Genomic DNA, 25,600 nt, shown 5'->3' on the forward strand with positions numbered 1-25,600 from the left:
CCCTCCCAATCTCCGCAATATTCTTGTCAGACTCTATGCCCCTTCTGCACCAATCTCCCTATCCAATGGGTCCTACACCTGTGATAACCCCCACTGCAAGACTTGCCCTATGCACCCTCCTACCACCACCTACACCAGCTCTGTAACAGGCAGAACATATACTGTCAAAGCAAGAAACATCTTTGAAATGACATGTCATATACCAGCTGTTATGTAAACAATGTTCGGGCTTTTACATTGGCATAACTACCACCAAATTATCAGTTAGGGTGGATGGGCATAGGCAGAGGGTGTATACTGGTAACACACAATATCCTGTTGCAGAGCATGCTCTACAACACGACAATCATGACATCAGTGTCTGTTTCACCACACAAGTCATCTGGCTTTTTCTCCCATACACCAGTTGCTCAGAACGCCACAGGTGGGAACTAGCACTACAACATGTCCTTGGGTCTTGCCATGCACCTGGCCTTAATTTATGGTAATTTCTTCCGTCTCAGCATTTCTTCACAGTAACTAACGGTTCTTTACTCCATTTTAGTTTTCTACAGCTTTCATTTTCTTAACTGTCTATTTTTTGGCATCCCCCTTCCACCTCTGTTATGTAGAATGCACTTAGCTTTTCACTCTTATTAACTCATACATGATGTTTTCGCAGTAATCTCTGTCTTGCATATTATCTTGTCTTCCATCTTTAAGCTCTCAGGTTTTCAAATCTTGCCCGATGCAGTTCCCAACAATCAGTTTCTCCTTCTCATCCCATACCTTAAGCCTCCGCAGACCTGTGGTTCTGAGTAAATTTTCCGAAATCTACCCCTTTTCCTAGACCTCTCCAGTCCTTTTTCTTCACCCCTCTTTGTTCCCCTTCAATCCTTCTGCCTCAATAGAGAGCCACTGGCTCCAAAAGCTTGCCTAATTATAACCTTTTATGTGAAAGTTCTGCCGATGTTTGGTTAGCAGATTTTTTTTTTTTTTCCATTTTGTTGTTATTCCACCAGGATTTTCCACTGAATAAATTATCACTTTTGATGACATGTTCAGTGAAACTGTTTCTGATAAACTACTGTTACAATGGGATTTCATTAAGTTTTTAGTTATTCAGGACTTTATTTTTTTTTCCAAAGTGTCACTGTCACATGAATGCATGTCTTAACTAATGTTGATAAAGTACAATTTGACACACAGTGACATGCTAAGCACTGGTAGATGCATTATGATAACGAAAACAGATAATTGATGCAATATGAACAAAATAAATTTACTCTTAATTTACAAACAATGGAAAATCAAGGATGAAATGCTAACAAGAATGGATCCTTCCCACCAACACCAGCTTTTCTGAATTGCGGAGGTGGGAACTTTACCTGCAATACATCCTACGTTCCCTAACCCTCCTGGCCTCAACCTTCGTTAGTCACTGTTCTCACCCATCCAGACCCCTCCGTGTTCCCCTTCCAGCACTACACTGCTGTCATTTCACCGCCACACCCAGTCTTTTAATTTCTTTTATTTCTCTCCTTTCCGCTACTCACCCCCTCCCCCCTCCGCATCTTCTCTCCTGCACTCCGTCTAAACTATAACACTTGACTGTCCGCCACTCCCACCATACTATCCCTCCCCATCCCCGCCCCAGCCTCCTCCTTACCCCTACCCAGTCGCCACTCCCATCATGCACTAGTGCTGCTGTTTGCAGTGTGGTCTCAGCTCTATGAGACTGAAGGTAAGTGTGCAAGTTGTGTGTGTGTGTGTGTGTGTGTGTGTGTGTGTGTGTGTCCACTGCTGACAAAGGCCTTAATGGCCGAAAGCTTTAATTGTGTGAATTTTTTTATTGTGCCTATTGCGACTCAGCATCTCCGCTATACGGTGAGTAGCAACTTTACTACTCTTAATTTACTGTTGACAGTGATGACATATGTTGCTATGTAGGATTCAGATAACAGTCAAATCTCAGTTTTCAGATCATTAAATGTTAAAAGTGTGGGTTTGTACTATGATGTGCAAAAAACTGCTGGGTAAATTTTTGAGTGCCTGTACACAGTAATTCAAAAAATCTAATTAAAAGTTAATCAAACTCTTAGAGAAAGAAATGGGACATATCTCTTGCTAAATATAACAAGACAAGTAAGAGTGATGTTTTATTCAAAACCTTATTCAAGAGATGTCAGTGCTTTACAAAATATATTTTTTTGAAAAAATAAAAAGGAATGGAAAGAAAGAAAGAAAACAAATATATAGCTCCTGTAACACACAGGCCAAGCATGTACTCTGCAAATTCAGATGTACACAGTGAGCTTCCATAAAATTAATGAATTACTGACAACAAGGACTGCTACTAATGTTCAGTGAACATAAAACATAAAGGCATGTTCACTGCACTCTTGAAATTGGGTTGGTGGGTATCTGCAAGAATATATACACTACTGGCCATTAAAATTGCTACACCATGAAGATGACAGAAAGAAGATGCTGTGATATGCAAATGATTAGCTTTTCAGAGCATTCACACAAGGTTGGTGCCGGTGGCGACACCTACAATGTGCTGGCATGAGGAAAGTTTCCAACCGATTTCTCATACACAAACAGCAGTTGACCGGCATTGCCTGGTGAAACGTTGTTGTGATGCCTCGTGTAAGGAGGAGAAATGCGTACCATCACGTTTCTGACTTTGATAAAGGTCGGATTGTAGCCCATCGCGATTGCGGTTTATCGTATCGCGACATTGCTGCTCGCGTTGGTTGAGATCCAATGACAGTTAGCAGAATATGGAATCGGTGGGTTCAGGAGGGTAATACGGAACACCGTGCTGGATCCCAACAGCCTCGTATCACTAGCAGTCAAGATGACTGGCATCTTATCCGCATCGCTGTAATTGATTGTGCAGCCACGTCTCGATTCCTGAGTCAACAGATGGGGACGTTTGCAAGACATCAACCATCTGCACGAACAGTTCGACAACGTTTGCAGCAGCACGGACTATAAGCTCGGAGAACACGGCTGCGGTTACCCTTGACGCTGCATCACAGACAGGAGCGCATGCGATGGTGTACTCAACGACGAACCTGGGCGCACGAATGGCAAAACGTAACTTTTTCGGATGAATCCACGTTCTGTTTACAGCATCATGATGGTCGCATGACACCGCGGTGAACGCACATTGGAAGCGTGTATTTGTCATCGCCATACTGGTGTATCACCCGGCGTGATCGTATGGGGGTGCCATTGGTTACACGTCTCCATCACCTCTTGTTCGCAATGATGGCACTTTGAACAGTGGACGTTACATTTCAGATGTGTTACGATCCATGGCTCTACCCTTCATTCGATCCCTGCAAAACCCTACATTTCAGCAGGATAATGCAACACTGCATGTTGCAGGTCCTGTACGGGCCTTTCTGGATACAGAAAATGTTCCACTGCTGCCCTGGCCAGCACATTCTCCAGATCTCTCACCAATTGAAAACGTCTGGTCAATGGTGGCCGAGCAACTGGCTTGTCACAATACGCCAGTTACTACTCTTGATGAACTGTGGTATCGTATTGAAGCTGCATGGGCAGCTGTACCTGCACACGCCATCTAAGCTCTGTTTGACTCAATGCCCAGGCGTATCAAGGCCAGAGGTGGTTGTTCTGGGTCTATGCACCCAAATTGCGTGAAAATGTAATCACGTCAGTTCTAGTATAATATATTTGTTCAATGAATACCTGTTTATCATCTGCATTTCTTCTTGGTGTAGCAATTTTAATGGCCAGAAGTGTACAAGAGTCTTCACATCATGAATTGTCCACATGAAGATTCCATCATGTGGACACTACACTGTCTGATATAGGAACAGATGGCTGAACAATTGCAGTTATGTCCAAAGAACACTTGATAGGTTCAATTATAGCAAGCCAGAACAAAAGTAATCAATAAACTGAGGTGACAAAAGTCACAGGATGCCTCCTAACACCATATTGGGCATCATTTTATTTGGGCAGTGCTGAATCTCAACACAGCATACTCAACAAGCTGTTGGAAATCCCCTGAAGAATTACTGAGCCATGCTGCCTCTACAGCCGACCATAACCGTGAAAGTGCTGCCAGTGCAGGATTTTGTGCACAAACTGACATCTTGACTATGTTACATAAATGTTCAATGCAATTCATGTCGGCAATCTGGTTGGCCAAATTGTTTGCTCTAGCTGTCGAGAATGTTCTTCAAACCTATCGTGAATAACTGCAGCCCGGTGACATGTCACAGTCATCCAGAAAAATTCCATTGTTGTCAGGGTCAGGGAACATGAAATCCATGAATGGCTACAAATTGTCTCCAAACATAACCATTTACAGTCAATGACTAATTCAGTTGGACCTCTGACCCAGTACATTTCATGTGAACACAGTCCACACCATTATGCAGCCACCACTAGCATGCAAAGTGCCTTGGTGACAACTTGGGTCCATGGCTTCATGAGGTCAGCGCCAAACTCCCGACTGAAATCAGGACTCATCTGTCAAGGCCACAGTTTTCTAGTCATTTAGTGTCCAACTGATACGGTCACGAGCCCAGGAGATGCATCACAGGCAATTTTGTGCTATTAGAAAAGGCATTCGCATCAGTCGTCTCGGGCCATAGCCCATTAATGTCAAATTTTGCCACACTGTCCTAAAAGACACATTCATCATACTTCCCACATTGCTTCCTGCAGTTATTTCATGCAGTGTTGCTTGTGTGTTAGTACTGAAAACTCTACACAAATGCCGCTTCTATTGGTTTCAAGTGAAGGCTGTCAGCCACTATGTTGTCCATGGTGAGAGGTAATGCCCGAAATTTGATATTCTCGGTGCAGTCTTTGACACTTGGATATTGAATTCCTTGGTGATCCTGAAATGGAATGTCCCATGCTTCTAGCTACAACTGTTAATTCCTGTTGTGCAGCCATAATCATGGTGGATACATTTTTACATGAAAAACCTGAATACAAAAGATAGCTCCACCAATGCACCACCTTTTTAATACCTTGTGTACGCAATACTACCTCCATCCATATATTTGCATATCGCTATCCCATGACTTCGGTCACCTCAGTGTATTACAGCTAATGACAAAGCAAGTCTCTCTACCAATTTCACCTAGAGGCAGTAGCAGTACAGTGCAAGGAACTTCCCTGATGAATTTTGTCTAATAGACATGAAGAGAGCATGGATTATGGACAGACTAATCGTGCACGTGTCAGTCATATATGAAGGAGAGAGTATCCATGAGCTAGTATGCCCAAGTATGTTGTTGTAAATTCCTTGAGTAAGAAAAGCAGCCTGAAACATATCTCCCAAACATCTTTCCCACTGCAATCACGCATCTGCTCACATTTCCAAAATATAACTATTCTGATTAGTCCTAAATTCAGACATTCCCAAATCTACTTTGGGCATCAGATGGTCCCATGTGATTTCTTTCTCTTCTTGGAGGGGAAAGAAAACACCACCCTGTTTCTGTGTATGTGTCGAGCACAGTCTGCCAGGAAAGTTAGTGCAACATATACATGTTATAACAATGAAAGCAACCAATTTTTGACAAAATAATTTAATTGGATAGATTAAAAAATCTACTCACCAAGCAGCGGCAGAACACACACTTCTTTCCTTCTCATCCCATGCGGTAAGTCTCCCATAACCCACAGTTCTGGGTGACTTTCCCCAAAATCTACACCTTTTCCTATGTCTCTTCAGTCCTTCTTTCCCTTCAACCCTTCTGCCTGAAGAACGAGCTCCAAAAGCTTGCCAAAATATATAAGTTGGTGTATAGAAAATTTTATTATTTCAAGTTTATACATAACCAACATCCATTAACAATATGAGCTGCATCCTCCTCCCCACCCTCTGACCAATATAGCTCTAATTTCCAAAGACTATCAGAATACCCTCCTCATTACCCAGAGCAAAAAAGGCTTCCAGTGCCTCAATAATGTACTCTTTCAGAGATACAACTTACTTAGGTAAAGTTTCAGAATTTCTCACTGATAGCTTCCTATCAATTACTGCACGTTTCTAATGGAGAAATGGGAGTTGTGACTCCTGAAGATTAGCACTAGCCAGATCACTTTCTCTTTGTGAATACACGAATTTATTCATTTGTACAAGACCTGCATCACTGTTTATCACTACTGTTCGCAAGTCCTTTCACTTTTATAAAAAGAAAAATATCCAGTGATTCAAACTGAGTGAGTGTATAGAAGGGGGCAGGGTGCCACCTAGTGTTTGGTAGAAAAATTGGCTGGCAATCATTGAGGCACATGCCAACATCTGCAGAAACCACTCCTCATTACACAAAAAATTAGGTCGCATGTGACTGACTTTTGTAGTTGTGATCCAACACCGTTTTGCTGCACTTTCCAGTAACAGTTTGTCCACTGAATGTGAGTCTGTGGATGATACTGATACAGTTAGAAAATAAAATGAACGTAGTTTTCATCTTCAACTGCACAGCCCTCACATTTTCGGATTATTTGTTCAAGCTCATACATTCATTGGTTTGGTATTTTGTGAATGGATCATAATGTAAGCACCATATTTCATCACCATTGATGATGATCATCAGAAAAAAGATTGTGACATTTTGCACTCACTTGAAAAACAGTTTTAAGAACGTGCACCTCCTCTGCTATCATTCAATAAATCAAATGATACTGCAGAAGAAGATCCTGGACACCTGCCTCAGTTTTGTCCAACTGGTCCACTGAAGGAAATACAGTCCTCAGTTCATCATCCAACAAATAATGTGTCTTGTGAAATTTCTTGGATCAATCATACCATCACCTATCAATTACCCAAAGGCAATCTATACACGATTTAAAATTTATCCTATAGAATCTTTTCACGTATGTACAACAAGATTGCTGCATACTGCCTCATTACTAGATAATGATCGATGTGACATAATTCTCACACTGTTTAGCAGAGACTACCATGCCTTTTTCTTTACAACATGTTTATGTACCTTACATTACCTGATAGCACACAATTTTTAGTAATTCTGGGCAATTTGTCTTCTTAAACAGTTTCCCCAGATACAGAAAGACTTTTTATAGAAAAAAACTGTGATTTCTTTCTCTTAATAAATGGAGAGGTCCTCTATGTAAGATTATTCTTTGATAATACTGTAGTACAGAACTTAAGCAAATTACTCAAGCTGTTAGCAGTTGCTTTTCACACAGGCACCTGATGAGTTTTCAGAAGTTTGATGAACAACTTGCCAAATAAAGTACTCTTCAAATTCAGACCATAAACAGTGAGCTTCCATAAAATTAACACTATTCACTGTAATCCTGAAATTGGACTAACAGATATCTACAAGAATATACACAGGAGGGTATCAGGAAAATTATCATATGTGGATACTACATTGTCTAATACAGGAACAGACAGCTGAAGAACTGCAGCTGTGTCCACTTTCTAATTTGCTACCCATTACAAATAAACATAACTGGACTCAGAGTGTAACAGCTAATTATGCTTAACTGTGACAGTAACTATGATTTTCTAGCCATTACAACAACTTGAATATATGGCATAATTCAGTCTCCTTTTGGAGGCTAAGAGTCATTACAATGCAAATTATTAGTTATCAGTGGTGCATTTTACTACTGATAAAGCTTTCATTGTACACATAAAGCTTCAGATTTAGAGCTCCAAATATCAGCTCAATAAAATGGTCAGACAACCAGTCACAGCCACATATAATTACATATAGCAGCTGAGTTAGTGATCATAGGATACATGTTTGAAAAAACTTTTATGGGATAGGAAAAAACCCGATGATTTTAAAGAACAGAAGGGGATCAAAAATATCATCTTTGGTTAAAAAATGCATTTCTTACAAAGTTATCTAATATACTGTTACGAGCCAAATATTGCGACACTGAAGGCATCATAGCCAAATAAATTAATGCACCTCTCACATTTTGCTCAAATTTTGCTGGAAAAAGGGGTGAAAATGCACATGATAAATCAGTTGCTGCATCTCACAAAAAGCAAAGCCTAAATAATTTATCCTCATTATTAATTGTGGCCATATTGGCTTCGTTTGGGAACTGTGAGTGTGTGGAATAATTATTTATTTGTATTTTCTGCTACCAGTCACTTTAATTTGTTTTGTATTTAACATAATGCGCATTTCGAGCATCTTCTACCCACCTTTAGGCATTTATGCACAAAGAAAATTGTTACTTAAAAATAAATTGTCTTAAAGCAATTTAGTGTTCACTGCTGTAGAGGATGTTGGGGCATCTGAGGGGGAGGGGGGCAGTGGTTGGCCAGAAATTGATGCCTAGTGTGTCTTCTGCTAGTGTGGAGCTGTGATGTTGTTTGTTTATTGTCATTACCACAGGCTGTGTGGATGCAGTGTTTACAGAAAACCTACACACACCATTATACCGAACTCCTCTACGCATCCCGCTTCCCCCAAAAAATCTTCTCACAGATTAATGCTATACAGAGCCTGTAAATTTCCACTTCAATATATAGAACTCCAACAAGAAATAGAAACCATAAAATGTACCACAATACACTATGCATATGATCCTTCACTCATTAATACAATGTCACAACAGCTAAAAAAGAACTGAATGAACAAGATCAAACTACATACACAACTCACAGTATCACAGTAGGCAAATAAATATAGAAAATTGATTGCCATATTTTGGTATAATGTCTGACAAATTAGCAAGGCTTTTCAAAAACACATGCAAAAATCAGATTCAGCACCAACAACCAAAGTATGAAGTTTGTTCACTATATAAAACTGCCAGATACAGATCTTGATGCATTTGGCATTTACAAAATTACTTGCAGCCAATGCAACAAATATTGTATAGGGTGATTTCATCTCAAATCATACAGGTCATGTCAACTTGTGGTCATGAATTTCTCTGGGAAAAATATATATTAGACCTCTATATCATAAGTGTTAAGTAGTAACATATTTTCATTTTATGTTAATTTTTGTAAATGGTACAGCCCTTTGAAAAATGTATATTTTGTAAACAACTCTTAAAAAAGTAGAGAAGAAAAAAAAAATATATATAACTAATAAACCAAAAGCACTGAAGACCTGGCAGATGTTTTGCATTAAAGCTCCCTCTTAGTGTGCTGAAATTTATTTGACACCAGCACACTTATGGGCATCCTTTAACTTACAAATTTATGATGAAAATACAAAATTTAAGTTATTTTTTCCACTTACTTACTCCGATGTTATTCAATCTGTGTACTGAGCAAGCAGTAAAGGAAAGAAATGAAAAATTCAGAGTAGGAACTAAAATCCACGGAGAAGAAATAGAAACCTTGAAGTTTGCTGATGACATCGTAATTCTGTCAGAGGCAGCAAAGGACCGGGAAGAGCAGTTGAACAGAATGGGCAGTGTCTTGAAAGGAGGATATAAGATGAACATCAACAAAAGCAAAATGAGGATAACGGAATGTAGTCGAATTAAATCAGCTGATGCTGGGGGAATTAGATTAGGAAATGAGACACTTAAAGTAGTAGATGAGTTTTGCTATTTGGGGAGCAAAATGACTGATGATGGTCGAAGTAGAGAGGATATAAAATGTTGTCTGACAATGGCAAGGAAAGTGTTTATGAAGAAGAGAAATTTGTTAACATCAAGTACAGATTTAAGTGTCAGGAAGTCTTTTCTGAACGCATTTGTATGGAGTGTAGCCTTGTATGGAACTGAAACATGGACGATGTATAGTTTAGACAAGAAGAGAATAGACGCTTTTGAAATGTGGTGCTACAGAAGAATGGTGAAGATTAGATAGGTAAATCACGTAACTAATGAGGAGGTACTGAATAGAATTGGGGAGAAGAGGAATTTGCAGCACAACTTAACTAGAAGAATGGATTGGTTGATTTGACATGTTCTGAGGCATCGAGGAATCATCAATTTAGTATTGGAGGGCAATGTGGAGAGTAAAAATCGTAGAGGGAGACCAAGAGATGAATAAACTAAGCAGATTCCAAAGGATGTTACTTGGAGATGAAGAAGCTTGCACAGGACAGAGTAGCATGGAGAACTGCACCAAACCAATCTCTGCACTGAAGACGACAATGACAACAACAACAAGAACAACAACAACAACAACAACAACAAAGTATCTAGAGGCAATGCATTTCCTTAGCATGTGTATGTGACTGATAGTGCAGCATCTCATTTTAAGAACTGCTTTCAGCTTTATGAGCTTGGTCAACTGTGTAGTACAGGAATTAAGAGAAAAAAATTGGTATAGGTCTCTGTAGACATCAAGATTTAATCTCTAGCATGAAACTGTTGATGCTGTAAGAGATGCTACTAGAGTTGTACACACCATATCCACACTAATAACAAACAAGAGAGTCTTAATTCTAAGTGAAAGTAAATTAAGGGAATTCTGTTTACAAAAGAGAGAAGAGTGGTCTGCTATGAAGCCTGTGGTAGGAATTCAATCAAGTCACTACTGGATTGCATCCCAGAGTGGCACATACATTGCAAGAATGGTTCTCCATGAAACGCATCCTGTTATTGTGTGTGCAACGCAGAGACCACAGTATACATTAGAAGACTTTGTAGTGAGCTATTTATTTTGTTGTGAGCAGGAAAATCAGTGGTGGGTGAGACAGATAATAAGTGTCTCTCATGAGCTGCAAGATACAACACCTCATGCTCCTGCTAGTGCTTTCACATGGCCATCATCATAAGATCCGTGTGCAGTTCTCATTTCCAAATACTGCTCTTGTCAGATTCTCACTGTCCGTGTGCAAATTCAGCTCGGCTATACAAAGTCAATGAGAAGACTTCATGGAAAGTCACAAAGAAGTAAAAACATGACAGAAGACAATAATAATTTGTGAATAACACCATAAAAAGAAAATGTGGCATAAATATTCTATGTACCTCATTTTTGTTATAATATGCTTTCAAACATAATTATAAATTGTTTTGCCACTTATAATGTTGTAAATAAATATTTTGATTCAGAAATACCAGTTTTGCATGACATTTACTTAAAATCAGTGGTCAATTTAAAATGTCCATGGTTTTTTGATCTTTGAAGTAGAGCTAGGTCTACCTAAAAAAATTCTCAAATTTTGTACAGACAAGTACTGCCCACTCTGATTGTTAAATTCCTTGAGTACAATGACCAACTAACATACCATGAAATTTTCATAACATTTAAGAGGGGTTTTGGAGAAAATAATTTAAAAACAATTTATGTACAAATATTTTGACAGTTTAACAATTTCATGTGTTAATGTCAAAGCTGACAGTTAGCAGTACTTCCACTTTATCATTTCTCAAGACAGTTAGCATCCTATTTTTATTTTCAAAACATAATTTTGAAAGTCACAATAAGTCAAAAATGTTCACAGTTTATTTTAAAAAAATCAGATTGCTATCACTTTTTGTTTCTTTATTACAATTTTTCAATTTATAGTGGTCTGTAACACTTTAACAAATCATCAGAAAACCAAAATAATGTAGTTTTGAAGAGGTATCACGTGGAACTTCAACATATATATATTTCAGCAAACTTTACAATAGTTCACTCTTGACCTGTTTCATTCGAGATAAAACTGCCCTATAGGCCAAACAGGCAGAAATTTCAGAACTCAATTTAAAAACCATACAGACTGCAACAAACTGGATAAATGTAACAAATTAGTGGTAGCAACATATATTAAAGACACAGACCATCCTTTCAAAATTGAAAATAATCTTGAAATTTTGCACAAACTCAGAAAAAGTTAAAGAATGAATATCACAGAAGAAATGGAAGTGTTCATTCATAATACAAAATATGGAGAGAATATTCAGCAGTTTTAAGCCTAATCTAATGGAACAGATTTAAGATGTGCCAATGTAAAACACGGGACCACCAGACTGACAGTATAGCAAAAATCACTGTAAAATGCAATAGACTACACTCATTCACATGTAACAAGACTGCCATATTTTATTAAGTGTACAGAGTTTACATGTATATAGAAACATTTGTGCAGTGAGTTATGTCCAAAAACAATGACAAAATAAATAGTACAATAGTGTAATGTTACACAACAGCTCCGCAAGTGTACTGAGGATGAATAACTGTCATATAAAAAAATGTATCACACAAATTTGCAACATAAGAACTGATGCAAAACTATCTCCACCCCACAGAGGCTGTGCTGTCCATGATAATAAATAAACAATGAGAGTGAGTTCCACACTGGCAGAAGACATCACTGGACATCAGTTTCTGGCCAACCACTGCCCCTCCCTCCAAATACCCCTCCAGCAGTGAACAGTAAACAAAAAGTTCTATGTTAATTTAGTTTAAGACAATTTATTTTTAAGCAATAATTTTCTGTATGCACATCACCTAAAGATGGGCAGGATATCCTTGAAATGTGTTTATGTTAAATTAAACACAAAACAAATAAAAGTGACTGGTAGGAGAAAATACAAATAAATAATGATTTTTTCTTATTGGTTATAATTTAAGAAACAAGCCTACACCTTCTTACCATGTCATAAACATTCAAGATGACTGGCTCTCGAGCCATCCTTGGAATAAGTTCTTCAGCTTCTGTTGGATATCCCAGGCAGCTGGGAAATGGTAAGTTACAACTCAGACCCGAGGAAAACATTCAACCAGAATTTCGTGTCTTTTCCAACACACTCTTCATTATCGAGAAGATCCTGTAAGAGAAGTAGTCATGAAGGGATCAACAGTCGTCATACTTTTTGGAAAATATTCATAGTCTCAAAACATTTGTACATGCATCAACATCCCTGTCATAATCAGGAACATCATTTTTGTGTACAAATGGAATTCAGAGATAAGTGGCAAATAAAATCAAGACCAATTTACATCTCACAGCTTTAACTCTTCACAATAGATCACAATAAAAGGTTCCCCTGTCTAAAAAGTGTTTCAACCCGTATAGGGATTTCAGGAACAGGTACACAAAGATAGAATGTACTACATTGGAGGGTTCACTCATCAGTAACATGAAAAAAAATAAAAATTGTAAGGACAAAGACTACAAGAAATATGGCGCCTTGAAGCTGAATTACAGCCTTTCAACAGCACAGTAGTATGCATTACAAAGCACTGATGTAGTGATGCTGAAGTACACCAAGTAGCATTACCACCACATGAAAGGATGAGCTGCTACTGTAGAAGTACCATAAAGGGTGGTGGACTGTACATCTGTATCATAAATAGTGCACATTTTAAAGACAATTACTGCGAGATAACAAACCAAAAGGAAGGCAGGGAAAATCCCACAAAATTTCAGGTTTATGAGAGAATGTTCTCTGAACCAGAAATACATACTTTTTCAAGAGTATTTGCAAACCCAACCTTGGGTTAAAGTGCATAAAAAATGCAGTTTTCCCATTCTCTAAATAGTGCACATTGTTCAAACTAATTTCCGAGACACATTTAGCCACAGCAGATGCAGTAGGAAAGAAAAATAAATACTTCAGTTCTTTGCAAAATCACTACACTAAGCCACGAACTCCTACACTATCACAGTTATGAAATATATGAGTGACATTTTCTCAGAAGTCAATAAACACAAAAACGTAAAGTTTGCAGGAAATACATTTTGTAAAGTATCATACCGAACTACTAATTATGTAAAAAAAAGGAGATAATTTAACATCTACACCACTTTTGTAGGCATGATTCTGATTGTGTGCTTGACTTTTCTAAAATTTCATTTTTTTATATCCGAGTATATGAAAAAGTTTGAAAGTTATTTTCAAATACAATAAACGCAAACATGGAATTTAAAAGTTTTGTTAATATACATATTCAAAGAAATTTTTTTCTGTTTCTTTTTCATCTACAATTACAACAAAGCAGCTACTTTATTATTCATTTTGCAAAGAAATATGATAAAATACTACAATATAACACTTTAATATCACGTTTTCCAGTAAACGTTTGATAAGCAGAAGTGCAAAATAGCAACAAATGCTACTGATACGAAACAGAACACTGGCTATAACAATAATAAACTGGAAATCTATTGACCACTTTCAATAATGTCCGTACAAAACTCTTCTGCTCCTTCTGGTTTGTTAAAACACCTTATAAGTTCCAAGACATACTTTTTCTTTTCCTTGCTGTCCTTGTTGTTCTCATATAAGGTGGGTGCCTTCCTCGTTTCCTGGCAGCGGTTTCTGGATTTCTGTACCACAATCTCTAAAGAACTTCAATCATCTGTGTCCAACACTGACAACAATATCTTCTTCTTCGACTTTTTATAAAAACCATCCCTTGTTGAGCAGTTATTTTGCAACAAGTTTTGATCATAGGACTTTCAGTGCACTGGACTTGAGATCCTTTTCTTCCCAAACTTTATTTAGTATCTCGATGATGCTATGTTCAGGGTTGACACCCGTTTTCCCAAGTGAAATTCCTGGATATTTCCCTGATTTCCAGACAAGTTTTAGCATTTTTCCCTGACAAATTTTGAGATCTCAAGGAAAAATTAAGACATAAGTTGACAATCTGTCTTTCCAGCTATGGTACACAAAAATCTTAAGTACTAACATCAACATGTTTTGTAATGAACTGTTTCTAGAAGGAGAAAATAAGCCCATGTGTGCTTCATAACGACCAGTGATGTTATTTTATTTCAATAAAACAAAACACATTTGGTGACAAAACTACACATTTCCTTGGAGTCACAAGACAGATTTAAAATACCTTCACTGATTTCAGAAATAACCTCAGAAAAAAGTAGACCTCTTGAAAGAACTGTATAAGGCAGGGAAGAATTGTATACACCTACACTGTAGGTGACCACCAATAAAATTTTGGTTCTATATGTTCGTTATTATAGGTTATTACCCACTGTATTATATCTATTATTTTACTGGTACTGTGTGATTTTTCTGTTGAGAAATAAATGAGTACATAGTGTACAAATTGCCAGAGACTGACACAATTTTCTTCTTATCATCCATACTTTCTACCATATAAACTACTTTTGAAGTGCCAAAATGTACTACAACAAATAAAACGTCTATAAAATGCCACACAGTACAACATCCTTTCAGTGAGACAGTCGCAATTCGTGAAATCCATCGCCCATGGCCTCTGGCCTGCTGAGGAGCACCGCAGTCCTGGATCCATGGATAAACCACAGAACTAGCCAGCAGGCAGATCAGTGAGACTAGATCCGACAGGCAGGGTCTGTACACTTAGTGGGAATTGAATGGTTTCAGATCGGCAGGCCCGATCCATTACAAATACCCACAGAAACAGTCTGCGGTTTTGGTCTGTTGTGGAAATCCACTCTTGTGGCCGGCTATTCACGAGCCACAGACAACATGTTGATGAAATGAGACTATGGTGATCAATCCATGCAACAGGTAACTTGTTCAAATACTTTGAGAATAAATAATAATGAGGATAGGTAGCCACTCACTGTAAAGATGAATGCTGAGCCACAGACAGCCTCGTAGAAAAGCCAATCACACTCTTGCACCTCAATTTTCAGCCACAGGTTTTGTCAGAAAACAAGAGCACACACATATTCACACAATCACTCTGATACAACTCATGCACACATGATCGCCTTCTCTGGCTGCTGCGTCTGCCGTCTCTGACAATCAGATCCAAACAAACCAGTCCTCACACCTCCCTGCCTCTCTTCAGCAGCTGCTAGGATAGTGGCAAGAAGTGGTGGCAGCACTGACTGCAACCTGAGGGGAGTGACAGGAAGGAGAGAAGCAATATGAATGAAGGAGTAGGGAAGCAGTGCACGTACTCAGCTGCGCCCCGCCACTGATGTTGCATGACACCTCAGTAAATAAACCATTTCATCTACTGAGACATACAATGAGACTTTTCCAGTTTTTTTTTCCAAATTTCCCAGATATTTCTCTGATATCTCTGGCGCGTTTGAAATTCCCTGACTTCCAGAACCTATGGCAAGCATGTATGTTGTTCCAGCACTTTATAGTATGCAGTTGGCAAAAGAATAGCTTCATTTTTCAGTAGTCTTTCCACTCTACCAACGCACTGTCAGAGGGCATGCAGCTGTGACCATGTATAGGGAAATTATGTTCCAGCTTATTAAATTTTCTACTCTCTTCCAAGAAGGTCATTAGTATGCATATAATTATTGTATTTTTTAGGACAATATTATGAAAAGGAAAGTTGCTACTCATCATATAGCAGAGATGTTGAGTGACTTAGCAGGCACAACAAAAGCACAGTCAAACAAATCTTTCATCCCAAACAATCCTTCATCAGAAAAAAAAGAACACACACACACACACACACACACACACACACACACACACACACACACACATGCAACTCATACACATATGACTAGTCTTTGGCAGCCAAGGGCTTTTAGTTTAAGTCATATAGGAGTCAGGAAATAAATGAATTTCATTTGGACCATTTTCTGGCTGGGATGCCTCAAGTTGCTGATAAAACCCAAAAAGCACAGGCTACTTGTTTATGTACTTTTGGTACTCCTGTTTCAAGCTAAGTGCAAAAAGCAGTAGTTTCTTTTGTCTGCGCTCAAGAATGAAGCTAATGCAAAAATTATATACCCAAACCTGTCTTGATTAGAATACTTCACCTATGCAGAACTTTGGTATTGGCTGATTCTGTTATATATCAAAACATACTTTAACCGCATTTGGATTTTCTCCTCTCCTTTACTGCATAGAACTTTTATGCATAAAGTCTGTGCATCCTGTGGTTTGTTATTAATTGATTCTTCTTGTCCAGATCTTGTTCCTTTTTTAATTTCAGTAGACCAATCTTCCTGCATGTTGAGCACAAATTAAAGTAATGATAGAAAATATGTTTGCATTTTGATAAAGAGCAAGCAGGGAAGCCAGACAATTCCCATTTTTTATTGAACTGTTTCCAAATTCTGATTGTATTCAGCTCGCATGGTAAACAACCTCTTCTGGACATTTTCCTTGTATAGTGGCTCTCTCTAAACCTGTGTGTTTTGATATCATTCTTTACAGCTTGTGTAACTTCCTTATCTTTGGTAATGCTGCGACCTCCCCCTCTGTTTTCAGTCGGTAAATTTCCCTGTAACATGAAATTTATTGGCCAAATTTTAGACGCTATCTTTCGACTTCCCTGATGTTGCCTGAAATGTTCCTTATGCTGTACTTTATTAAAATGGTTTTCTTTCTCTATGCTTCTTTCTTCATGTTCCTGTGTTTTGGTGCTGTGATTACCATGTTTTTTAGCAATAATTTGTCCTGTCTGTTTTGTTTAAACTATTCACATGACAATGAAAAGTTTTGATATCACTGTAAGTGAGATCACTGCTCTGCATTCTTTGCTTCCTAAGACTTTTGGGTTCACTGATATGTCTGCTACTCAATATGAACAAGCAGTAGTTGGCGTTTTCTTGTTCTTGTTGGAGTGTTTGGACGCTTTCACTCTCGAGCTGGACTTCTAACTCCTGTAGACTTAGTTACATGTAACATTTTCTGAATCACTTGCATTAACTTCCATTTTATAGTTTAATGGCCTACTCTTTTTCTGTTGTTGGTTCTGAAAGCAAGTGCTTGCCTACAGTTTATGTTCTTTTTTCCTGCTGGCACCTCTCTCAGATTATTACTGACAGTTATGTAATACATTTTTATTGGCATCTCACATTGTTATTCTTCTTTCAGGCCTCTCGGAAGCAGAACACAGTTTGCGTTTACTGACTTTTGCTTTAACTGGCCAAAGGCTAGTACTGAGTTTTACAAAAACTCATAGACATTCCCTGTACACAGCAGCTAATATTGGATTTTGACCAAACCATTTCAATGGGGCACACATGGCAACAAGCTACAAATATTTACATTCTGAAATATTGAGCATTTATCAACTTCTGATGAAAATGCTACTCATATACAAAAGGGTACAGTTTACAACTATATTTTTTGGGTGTTGCAGTGAAGCTGCAACAAAATTTTCCTTAATTTTGTGTAGCATGCAAAACGAATTTTATGTAGCCAGTAAACTGATGATGTATTCCACTACAGAGCAAGAAGTCAGAAAGACAGTTCAAAAATTTAAAAACAAGTATTTAGCAAGCTTAGATGACTTGCCAAGGTGCTTGGAATACTTGCATATAGAGCATACAAACTCCATTAACAAACATAATGGAAAAGTCTTTGGATATGGACATTTTTTTCTGAGTACCTAAAGCAAGCAAAAATTGTGGCCCTATTATGAAATCGTAATATAGAAAATATTAAAAACTACTTGCTGTTCTCCAATTCTCATCTTTCTATCTCTTCTTTTATGTGAATAGATAAAACATACTTAACAAAGTACAATTTCGCTTCTGAGGTAACAAAAGTATAATGCTGGCCATAATAACCATTAAAAAAACTAGTACTTGAATATCTTGTTAGGGATGACTGAATTATAAGCACATTTTCTGACAAGTTCAGGCTTTTAGCAGCTGGAACTGTGCAAAATAAACAAAATGAAAATAAAGGAAGATGAAACAACAGAAAGGAAGAATTGGTAGCACTAGAGTTCTTAAAAAATACAGGTGCTTGTGAAACCTCTTTGGTAAAAATGGAGCTCTTTATGACCCAATTTGTCTATTATCCAAAACATGTGATGGCTTTCCAGTACAGACACCACAATTTTTTAATTAGATCTTCCCAAAGCACATTGCTTACCATGGAAAAGTTAAGAATTGGTTGGTGGATTGGAGAGAGAGAGAGAGAGAGAGAGAAAGAGAGAGAGAGGGGGGGGGGGGGGGGGAGCTAAGGGACAAAACAGTGAGGTGTCCATTCCCTCGATCCAAGAGTGGTCCATCTGATCCAGTTGGGAGATTCAGAGCAGTAAAAGTGAGAAGGTTACAGCAGGAGACACACCTTGCCCCTGCTCTGGAGGTAAAGTAAAACCTTGTAAGTGGGAATAAAAACAGCTTTCATGGAAAAAACTGAGAACCAGTTCAACCATCTGTGAATCGTCCACCAATACTGGAGGTAATGGGTAAGCAAGTCCATACTTAGCACGGAGGCCGAGAGAGGGCATGCCATCAAGATATGAGATACTGTCTGAAAGACATCACAACAGCAATAGTGGAGCGGCTCATTACACAAAAGCAAACTATGCGTTAACATGGTATGACTGATGTGGAGGCAATAATGGTCTGTGGATTCCTTCTGGGAGAAGTGGGAGGAAGAGCACCATGCTGCAGTAGTTTCCTTGATTGTGAGGATTTTGTTACGTGGGGCAGTAGATAACCAGATGTCGTCGTTCATTTCTGAGTGAGCAGTTATTTCATGTGATCTCACAAATTCGCACATGGGGTTGGCAAAGTGAATGTTGGGTAAGTAATGCAGCCCGACAAAGGTCAGTGAGAACATCATGACCAGTGGGCACCAACGGGTGGCAAGAACAGCATCTGTAAATAGGCTGGAAACTGCTCATGTTCAATCAGTCAGTAAATATTAAATCATAGTCAAAGGAGGCTCATTTAATAAAATTGAAAAGCCTGCTACCAGTTGTCAGCTCTGCCATAAACACACTACATGTTCCCAGTAGCAAATCGCGTTCCATACTGGCAGGAGAAGTAAAAGCATATCCTGCCTGATCAGTCTTAGAGCCATTGGTGTAAATGACAGTAGCACCCTGGAAAAGCTGGATGAAAAAAATGCCAAAAGGTCATTGGGGCAATTAAGACTTTTGGACCTTGGAAGAGATTGGTCCTAATCCATGGCCTGGACACCATACAAGGAGTAGTGCACAAGAAAACACAGCATGAACAATTCAGTGAGGGGAGACTGGAATCTTGGCAGAGGAAAGTGAGGCACAGTCCACCTGGTAATCCCACCCGAGGACAGGAATCAGGAAGATGAAACTCCTTGTATGTAAAGAGCATGGGATACGTGGGATGATCAGGGAATTGTTGAATGGCAATTGCACAGAAGACCAAGAGCTGGTACCACCAAATCTGAAGAGAGAAGAGCAGCTGAGCCATAAATCTGGCAACCGTAGTCCACCTGGAATGAAACCAGGGCCCAGTAAATATGGGTAAGATTCACACCCCCAGACGTGTGGCCAAGGAAGCAGAGAGAGTTAAGCTTTCACATGCAGCTAGTCTTCAGGTGACAAATGTCAGGCAGCCAAGTCAGTTTTTTTATCAAAAAGGAGGCGCAAGGTGTGGGACTGGGCTACAACGACCAGATGCTAGGTGCTAAAGAAGAGTTCCTGGTCAGGATGGACCATGGTACAATGGCATAACACGAGAGTTGCATTTTTGTAAGACACAGCTGTAAACCACGGGAAAGAGCTTAAGCATAGGCCTGCCAGATGGCACTCATGCAGCTTGCATTCGGCAGAGGTTACCAAGTGGGAGCTGTACAAAACGCAAAAATTGTCGACATATAAAACAGGGGTGACCAGTGGCCCAAAAGAGGTCACTAGCCCATTGATGGTGACAAGGAAGACAGTAATACTCAATACACAGCCTCGTGGGACACCATTCTCTTGGGCCTGTGGGTAGCTGAGTGAGGTGTCGACTCTAATCCTGAACAATCAATGCAATAAATACCGAGAAATAAAAATCAGTAGGTGGCTTCCTAAGCCCGTCATGGAGAGTGTGTAAAATGTGATGGTGCCAATTGTGTCATATGCCTTATGCAAGCCAAAAAAGGCTGCAACACTGCAACAAAGTGTTGGTGTTTAGAAAAAGCTTGTTGGATTGGTGTTTCCAACCTAAGCAGACTGTCAGTTGTGGATCACCCCTCCCAGAAACAACAGCGACAGGGGTACAAAAGACCATGAGATTAAAGAATGCAGCACAATTTGTGCGCAACCATCCTTCCCTGCAGCTTTATTGAGATGCTGTGATGAAGGTATTGTTCCCAAATTTGCTCAATTTTCTCACTTTATTGATACTAAAATGGCAAAAAGGATCGAGAAACGTGCTAGTTTTGCATTAGTATGGGAGAGAATTCGTTTCAAACGTCAATGGTTGGATCTGATACTCAAAGAATTGTATTTCTTGCATTTAGAACTTCCTTCTCATCTGTCTCCCGCATCCTGGAAGTGCATTGATGAGGCTTTGTGGGCCTATTCGGATTCTATGTAGAACAATACTATTAAGAAACAATCGCCGAAATTTTTTCAACTTCGCCAACAACCATCCATATCTGACAACATTACTCATCATTGGACAGTTATTAATTTAACCGACAAGAAAACTGGATGATGCTACTTTGTCAGTTTTGGAAAAAGGTATGAGCTTTGTTCCTACATCGAAGAACCTGTCTATTACTGATTTTATTAATGCTGTTGAGCAGGCCATTGCTCGCTTTCCTGAAGATTTGGCAGAGGAAATTAGACAGGAAGTTTCTTATCATCTTAACCATGCACTGCTAACACAGAGTAATATTTCTTCCAGTGAAAGGAAGGCCATTCGGTCATTGAGGGAAGATAAGAATCTCAGTTCTTCCTGCTGATAAAGGTAGTGTCACTGTTCTTTTGCCTCATGGCCTGTTTATTGGATGATTCTGCTTACCATAAACTTTGGAGTGATCCTACAGATCGGATAAAGCAGAAGACCATTTCACTTATTAAGAAGAGCTCCCTGCTGAAGGAGACCATCAAAAAACTTCATCCAGGGGCAGCAGTACCACCCAGGTTGTATGGTTTACCGAAGGTGCATAAATCTGGAATTCCTCTTCGTTCTATCCTTAGTAATTTGGGCACTACCACTTATAATTTAGCTAAATATCTTGCTTCCGCCCTCAGCCCTTATGTTGGGAAATGTAATCATCATTTATCCAACTCGATTGATTTTATTCAGCGGTTGAAGTCTTTATGCAATGGAACATCTGACCTTTTAGTTAGTTTTGATGCGGTTTCTCTTTTCACCCAGGTACCTTTGGAAGAGTCTCTGTTGTTAATTGGTAAACTTTTGGATGATAAAACTACTGAGCTGTGTCGTCATGTGTTGGCATCGACATATTTTTTATTTAACGACATATTAAAAAAAAACTGACGGTGTGGCTATGGGGTTTCAAATTATCAATGGAAATTGAAAAAGACGGAAAATTACCTTTTTTGGATGTTCTAGTACACAAAAGAGAAAATTGTACCTAGGGACATGGTGTATACTATAAACCCACACATATGGACTGCTATCTTCATTCTATGAGCTGTCATCCACCACATCAGCACATGGGAGTTCTACGTACATTAGTCAAGAGAGCTTATGCCATTTCTGATTTTGAAAATTTGACACAGAAACTGGATCATCTTAAGGCTGTCTTCGAGCTCAATGGATTTACTGATTATCAAATTAATCATGCTTTTCAGTTTGGACCATCAAGAGAAGCAGCGCCAGATACTAGTATATCAGTTGCTTTTCTACCCTTATCTGGAAGTATCTCTTCAAAAATTTCTAGAATTCTCAGGAAATATGACATTAAAAGTGTTCTTTTGCCTTTGGCCATGACTAGAGTCCTGTTTGGATCTGTTAGAGATGATTTGGGATTGAGAAAGCCTGGAGTTTATAAAATTCCCTGCCATTGTGGAAATGCCTATATTGGACAGACTATTCACACTGTTCATGACCGATGTATGGAACATGAGCGTCATACAAGTTTGTTCCAGCCTGAAAAATCTGCCCTCGCCAAACACTGTCTCAATGAAGGGCATAACATGTCGTTTGAAGAGACGCAAATCATTGCTCCGGCTTCTCATTACTGGGATCGTGTGCTCATGGAATCCATTGAAATACGATTATCTGATGACATCATTAATAGAGATAAAAGTTTTCCTTTAAGCAAGCTATGGAACCCTGTTTTATTGGCTGTAAAATGACAACAGTCTGATTTTTGACCCGCTAAATACTAATTTGTGATTTATCACTTTCGCCAGTTTCTACCACTGGCAGCGCTGCAATTCTTTGCTTCACAGGGGGCAGCTCTTCTGCTTCTCGCGCAGGTGCAGTGGCCTGGACCCGACGTATAAAGCAGCCGCCGTTTCTGATGTTCATTCAGTTCTGGCGTGATTGTGTACTTAGGGATCTCACCTATTGTGTACTTAGTGATCTCACTTGAAGATGGCGGCCAGATGGATCACAAAAATATCGTGTAGCGAAGACGATCAAATCCGGCAGCATATCCATGAAGAGCATAAGCAAAACACCACAAGATCACAGCTTATAGTGTATGTTGGTAAGGCTAATCGGCAGGTAACCGTCAAGAGATGTTGGGTTCTTGCCTGGTTTAAGGACTGGGACAATTATGCTGTCTTGCCATTGCAGAGTAACACACTGTGGAGCCAAAGATGGTTGAAGACCCTGAGGAGATGTTGCCTTTGGGGAACATTCAGGTGTTCCATAATCTGACTGTGAATTGCATCACGGCCTGGGGTTGTGTTGTGGGACAAGGCACGAGCCTGAAGTAGGTCCCAGTCAGTGAAGTGCTCATTATAGGATTCAGCTTGGTGGGAAGTGAAACATAATGGGGTTATCTTCAACTTGTAGCTTCTGCAGTAGAAAGGTTGCTGTATAGGTAGAGGATGCTGATCTGTTGCAAAGTGGATCACAAGGTATTCTGGAAGAACTGATGAATCAGTACAAATATTACTCTGTAGGACATGACCTGGAACAGCTGTTGATTGTTCACTGCCCATAAGACCATGGAGATTGGCCTGCACCTGAGATGAAGATGCATAAATCCCCAGTGAGGAGACACAGTGCTCCCAGTACTCCTTCTTACTGCGTTTTAAGATAGCTGGAAAGGTGCCATGGGCAGCACTGGAGAGGGTATGAGAACCATCACTGAGGATGCACAGATCATGATCTGTGAGAAGCTGGTCAATAAGTAAGACCCTACCAGATGTAATGGTACTAATCCACAAGGGCTAGTGTGCACCGAAGACCCCAAGCGGGAGAAAAGGGGGGGGGGGGGGGGGTTGTTGGGTTAATGTGGTCAATCCAACATAAGTAAGTGGCCTGCCTGGAGGCAGGTAAACATTACTGAGGTTCTTTGGACTCACACTGCTATTGCCTTCAATGAGGTACGAAGGGAAATCCATTCACTGATGACATCAATACAAATCGAAGTACAGACCCCTCCAGATGCCCTCTTGGTACCAGTACAGTTCCTACAGAATGCACAATAACCACAGAGTGTTAGAGAATGGTCATTAGTGATGTTTGTTTCTTGGAGAGCAATGCAAACTGAAGAAGAGGAGGCAATAAGGTATTGTCATTCTGACAGGTGACAGTAGTACCCATTACAATTGCATTGAACAATCATACGACTGTTGACAAGGTTAAGTGAAAAGGGGACACGAGGACCAGTCACGCCACAGGATCACTGCATGTCACCAGTGGGAATGGAACCAGATCCACAAACAGCTGTTCAGAATCTGGCGGCATTGGGGGGGAGGAATCTGACAACTCCAGGGGCAACAGAAGAGCCTTGTCCTGATTCTTATTCTTGTTTTCCTATTTTATGGGCAAGGTTCACTCAAAGGGATATCTGCACTGTGTGCGAGGACAGATGAAAAGTAAGTGCTCCTGAGACCAAGGCTGGTTCAGCCATTATTTAGTGCCAGGCCTCCAGTCCAAGGGTTGCTAGAGAGAGGGATCCCAAGAAGGAGCTCTGTCACAAGCACTTGCTGAAGAACATTTCTCTGGCTAGGTGTGGGATGTAGATCCTGAAGAAGGTACTGGAACCACGGGAGGGGAGGGTGGTGGGGATCTGGTCTGGTGAAGGTTGTGGTGAGGGAGAGGGGGGCAAGGATGGTCATGTAAGCGTAACATCAGCAGGATGTAGGAATTTATATTACTTCTGTGCCTCAGTATCTCACTATATGATAGGCAGGCAATAGATTTGTATTCCTGGATCTTCTGTTCTTTCTTGATAACTGTGTACACTGGCAAACATGGAGAGTGATGTTCAGCACAGCTGACACATAAAGGTGGATGTTCACAAAGACAACCTATGTGGACTGATCGTCCACAGTTGCTTCATTTTGGGTACACCAAGCAGTGGGATGACATATGCTCGAAGTGTAATCATTTGAAGCATCTCATAGGCAGTGGGACATATGGTTTCAACTCTCACCTGCACACTATGACCTTTACATTATCTGGTAGAACGTTCCTTCATAGATTAAGATAAAATTGCTTGTATTCTTATGATTATCCTGTATGCATCACCGTTGGAGGTTAGTGAAGAGCTTCTAATCTGTTTGGGATGTAAGATCTCTGTGAGAGATGATTCCATGGACCATGTCTGAAGTTTAGTGTGTGTCAGAGTAATGTCACCTAGACAATCACATGCCTGAAGATCTGTAGATTGGGCAGCAGAGGGAGTTTTAATTAATAAAGAACCATTTCACATTTTTCTTTCGCAGAGACTGAACTTCCCCAAATTTTTCTTCAATGTTTTTGACAAAAAAATAATGATTTTGCTGCAGTAAAACTATCCCCACAACTCCTACCAAGTACCAGCTGAAGTGTTTCCCTCTTAGACATCTTGCTCATTCCTCCCCACAGTGTAGCCAGGAAAGGAAATGTCATGGGGCCGTATCTCTCTGGAGTGTAATAATCTA

General features: G+C 39.6%; 1 protein-coding gene across 5 annotated transcripts in view; it reads right to left on the minus strand.

Annotated features, from left to right (window-relative positions):
- LOC124776373 (deubiquitinase DESI2) overlaps nucleotides 1–25,600 on the minus strand; it is a 123,397-nt gene that overhangs the window by 36,239 nt on the left and 61,558 nt on the right. For all 5 annotated transcript variants that reach the window (XR_007015614.1, XR_007015615.1, XR_007015613.1 and 2 more), the window contains exon 2: nucleotides 12,531–12,705. Coding sequence is in view for 2 of the 5 variants with exons in the window: in XM_047251334.1 (XP_047107290.1) it covers nucleotides 12,531–12,653 (123 nt within the window). In the remaining 3 variants the exon portion in view is untranslated. The remainder of the gene's footprint in view (nucleotides 1–12,530; nucleotides 12,706–25,600) is intronic.

Source organism: Schistocerca piceifrons, chromosome 2, assembly GCF_021461385.2.
Source record: "Schistocerca piceifrons isolate TAMUIC-IGC-003096 chromosome 2, iqSchPice1.1, whole genome shotgun sequence".
In the NCBI taxonomy this organism is placed as follows: Eukaryota; Metazoa; Arthropoda; class Insecta; order Orthoptera; family Acrididae; genus Schistocerca; species Schistocerca piceifrons.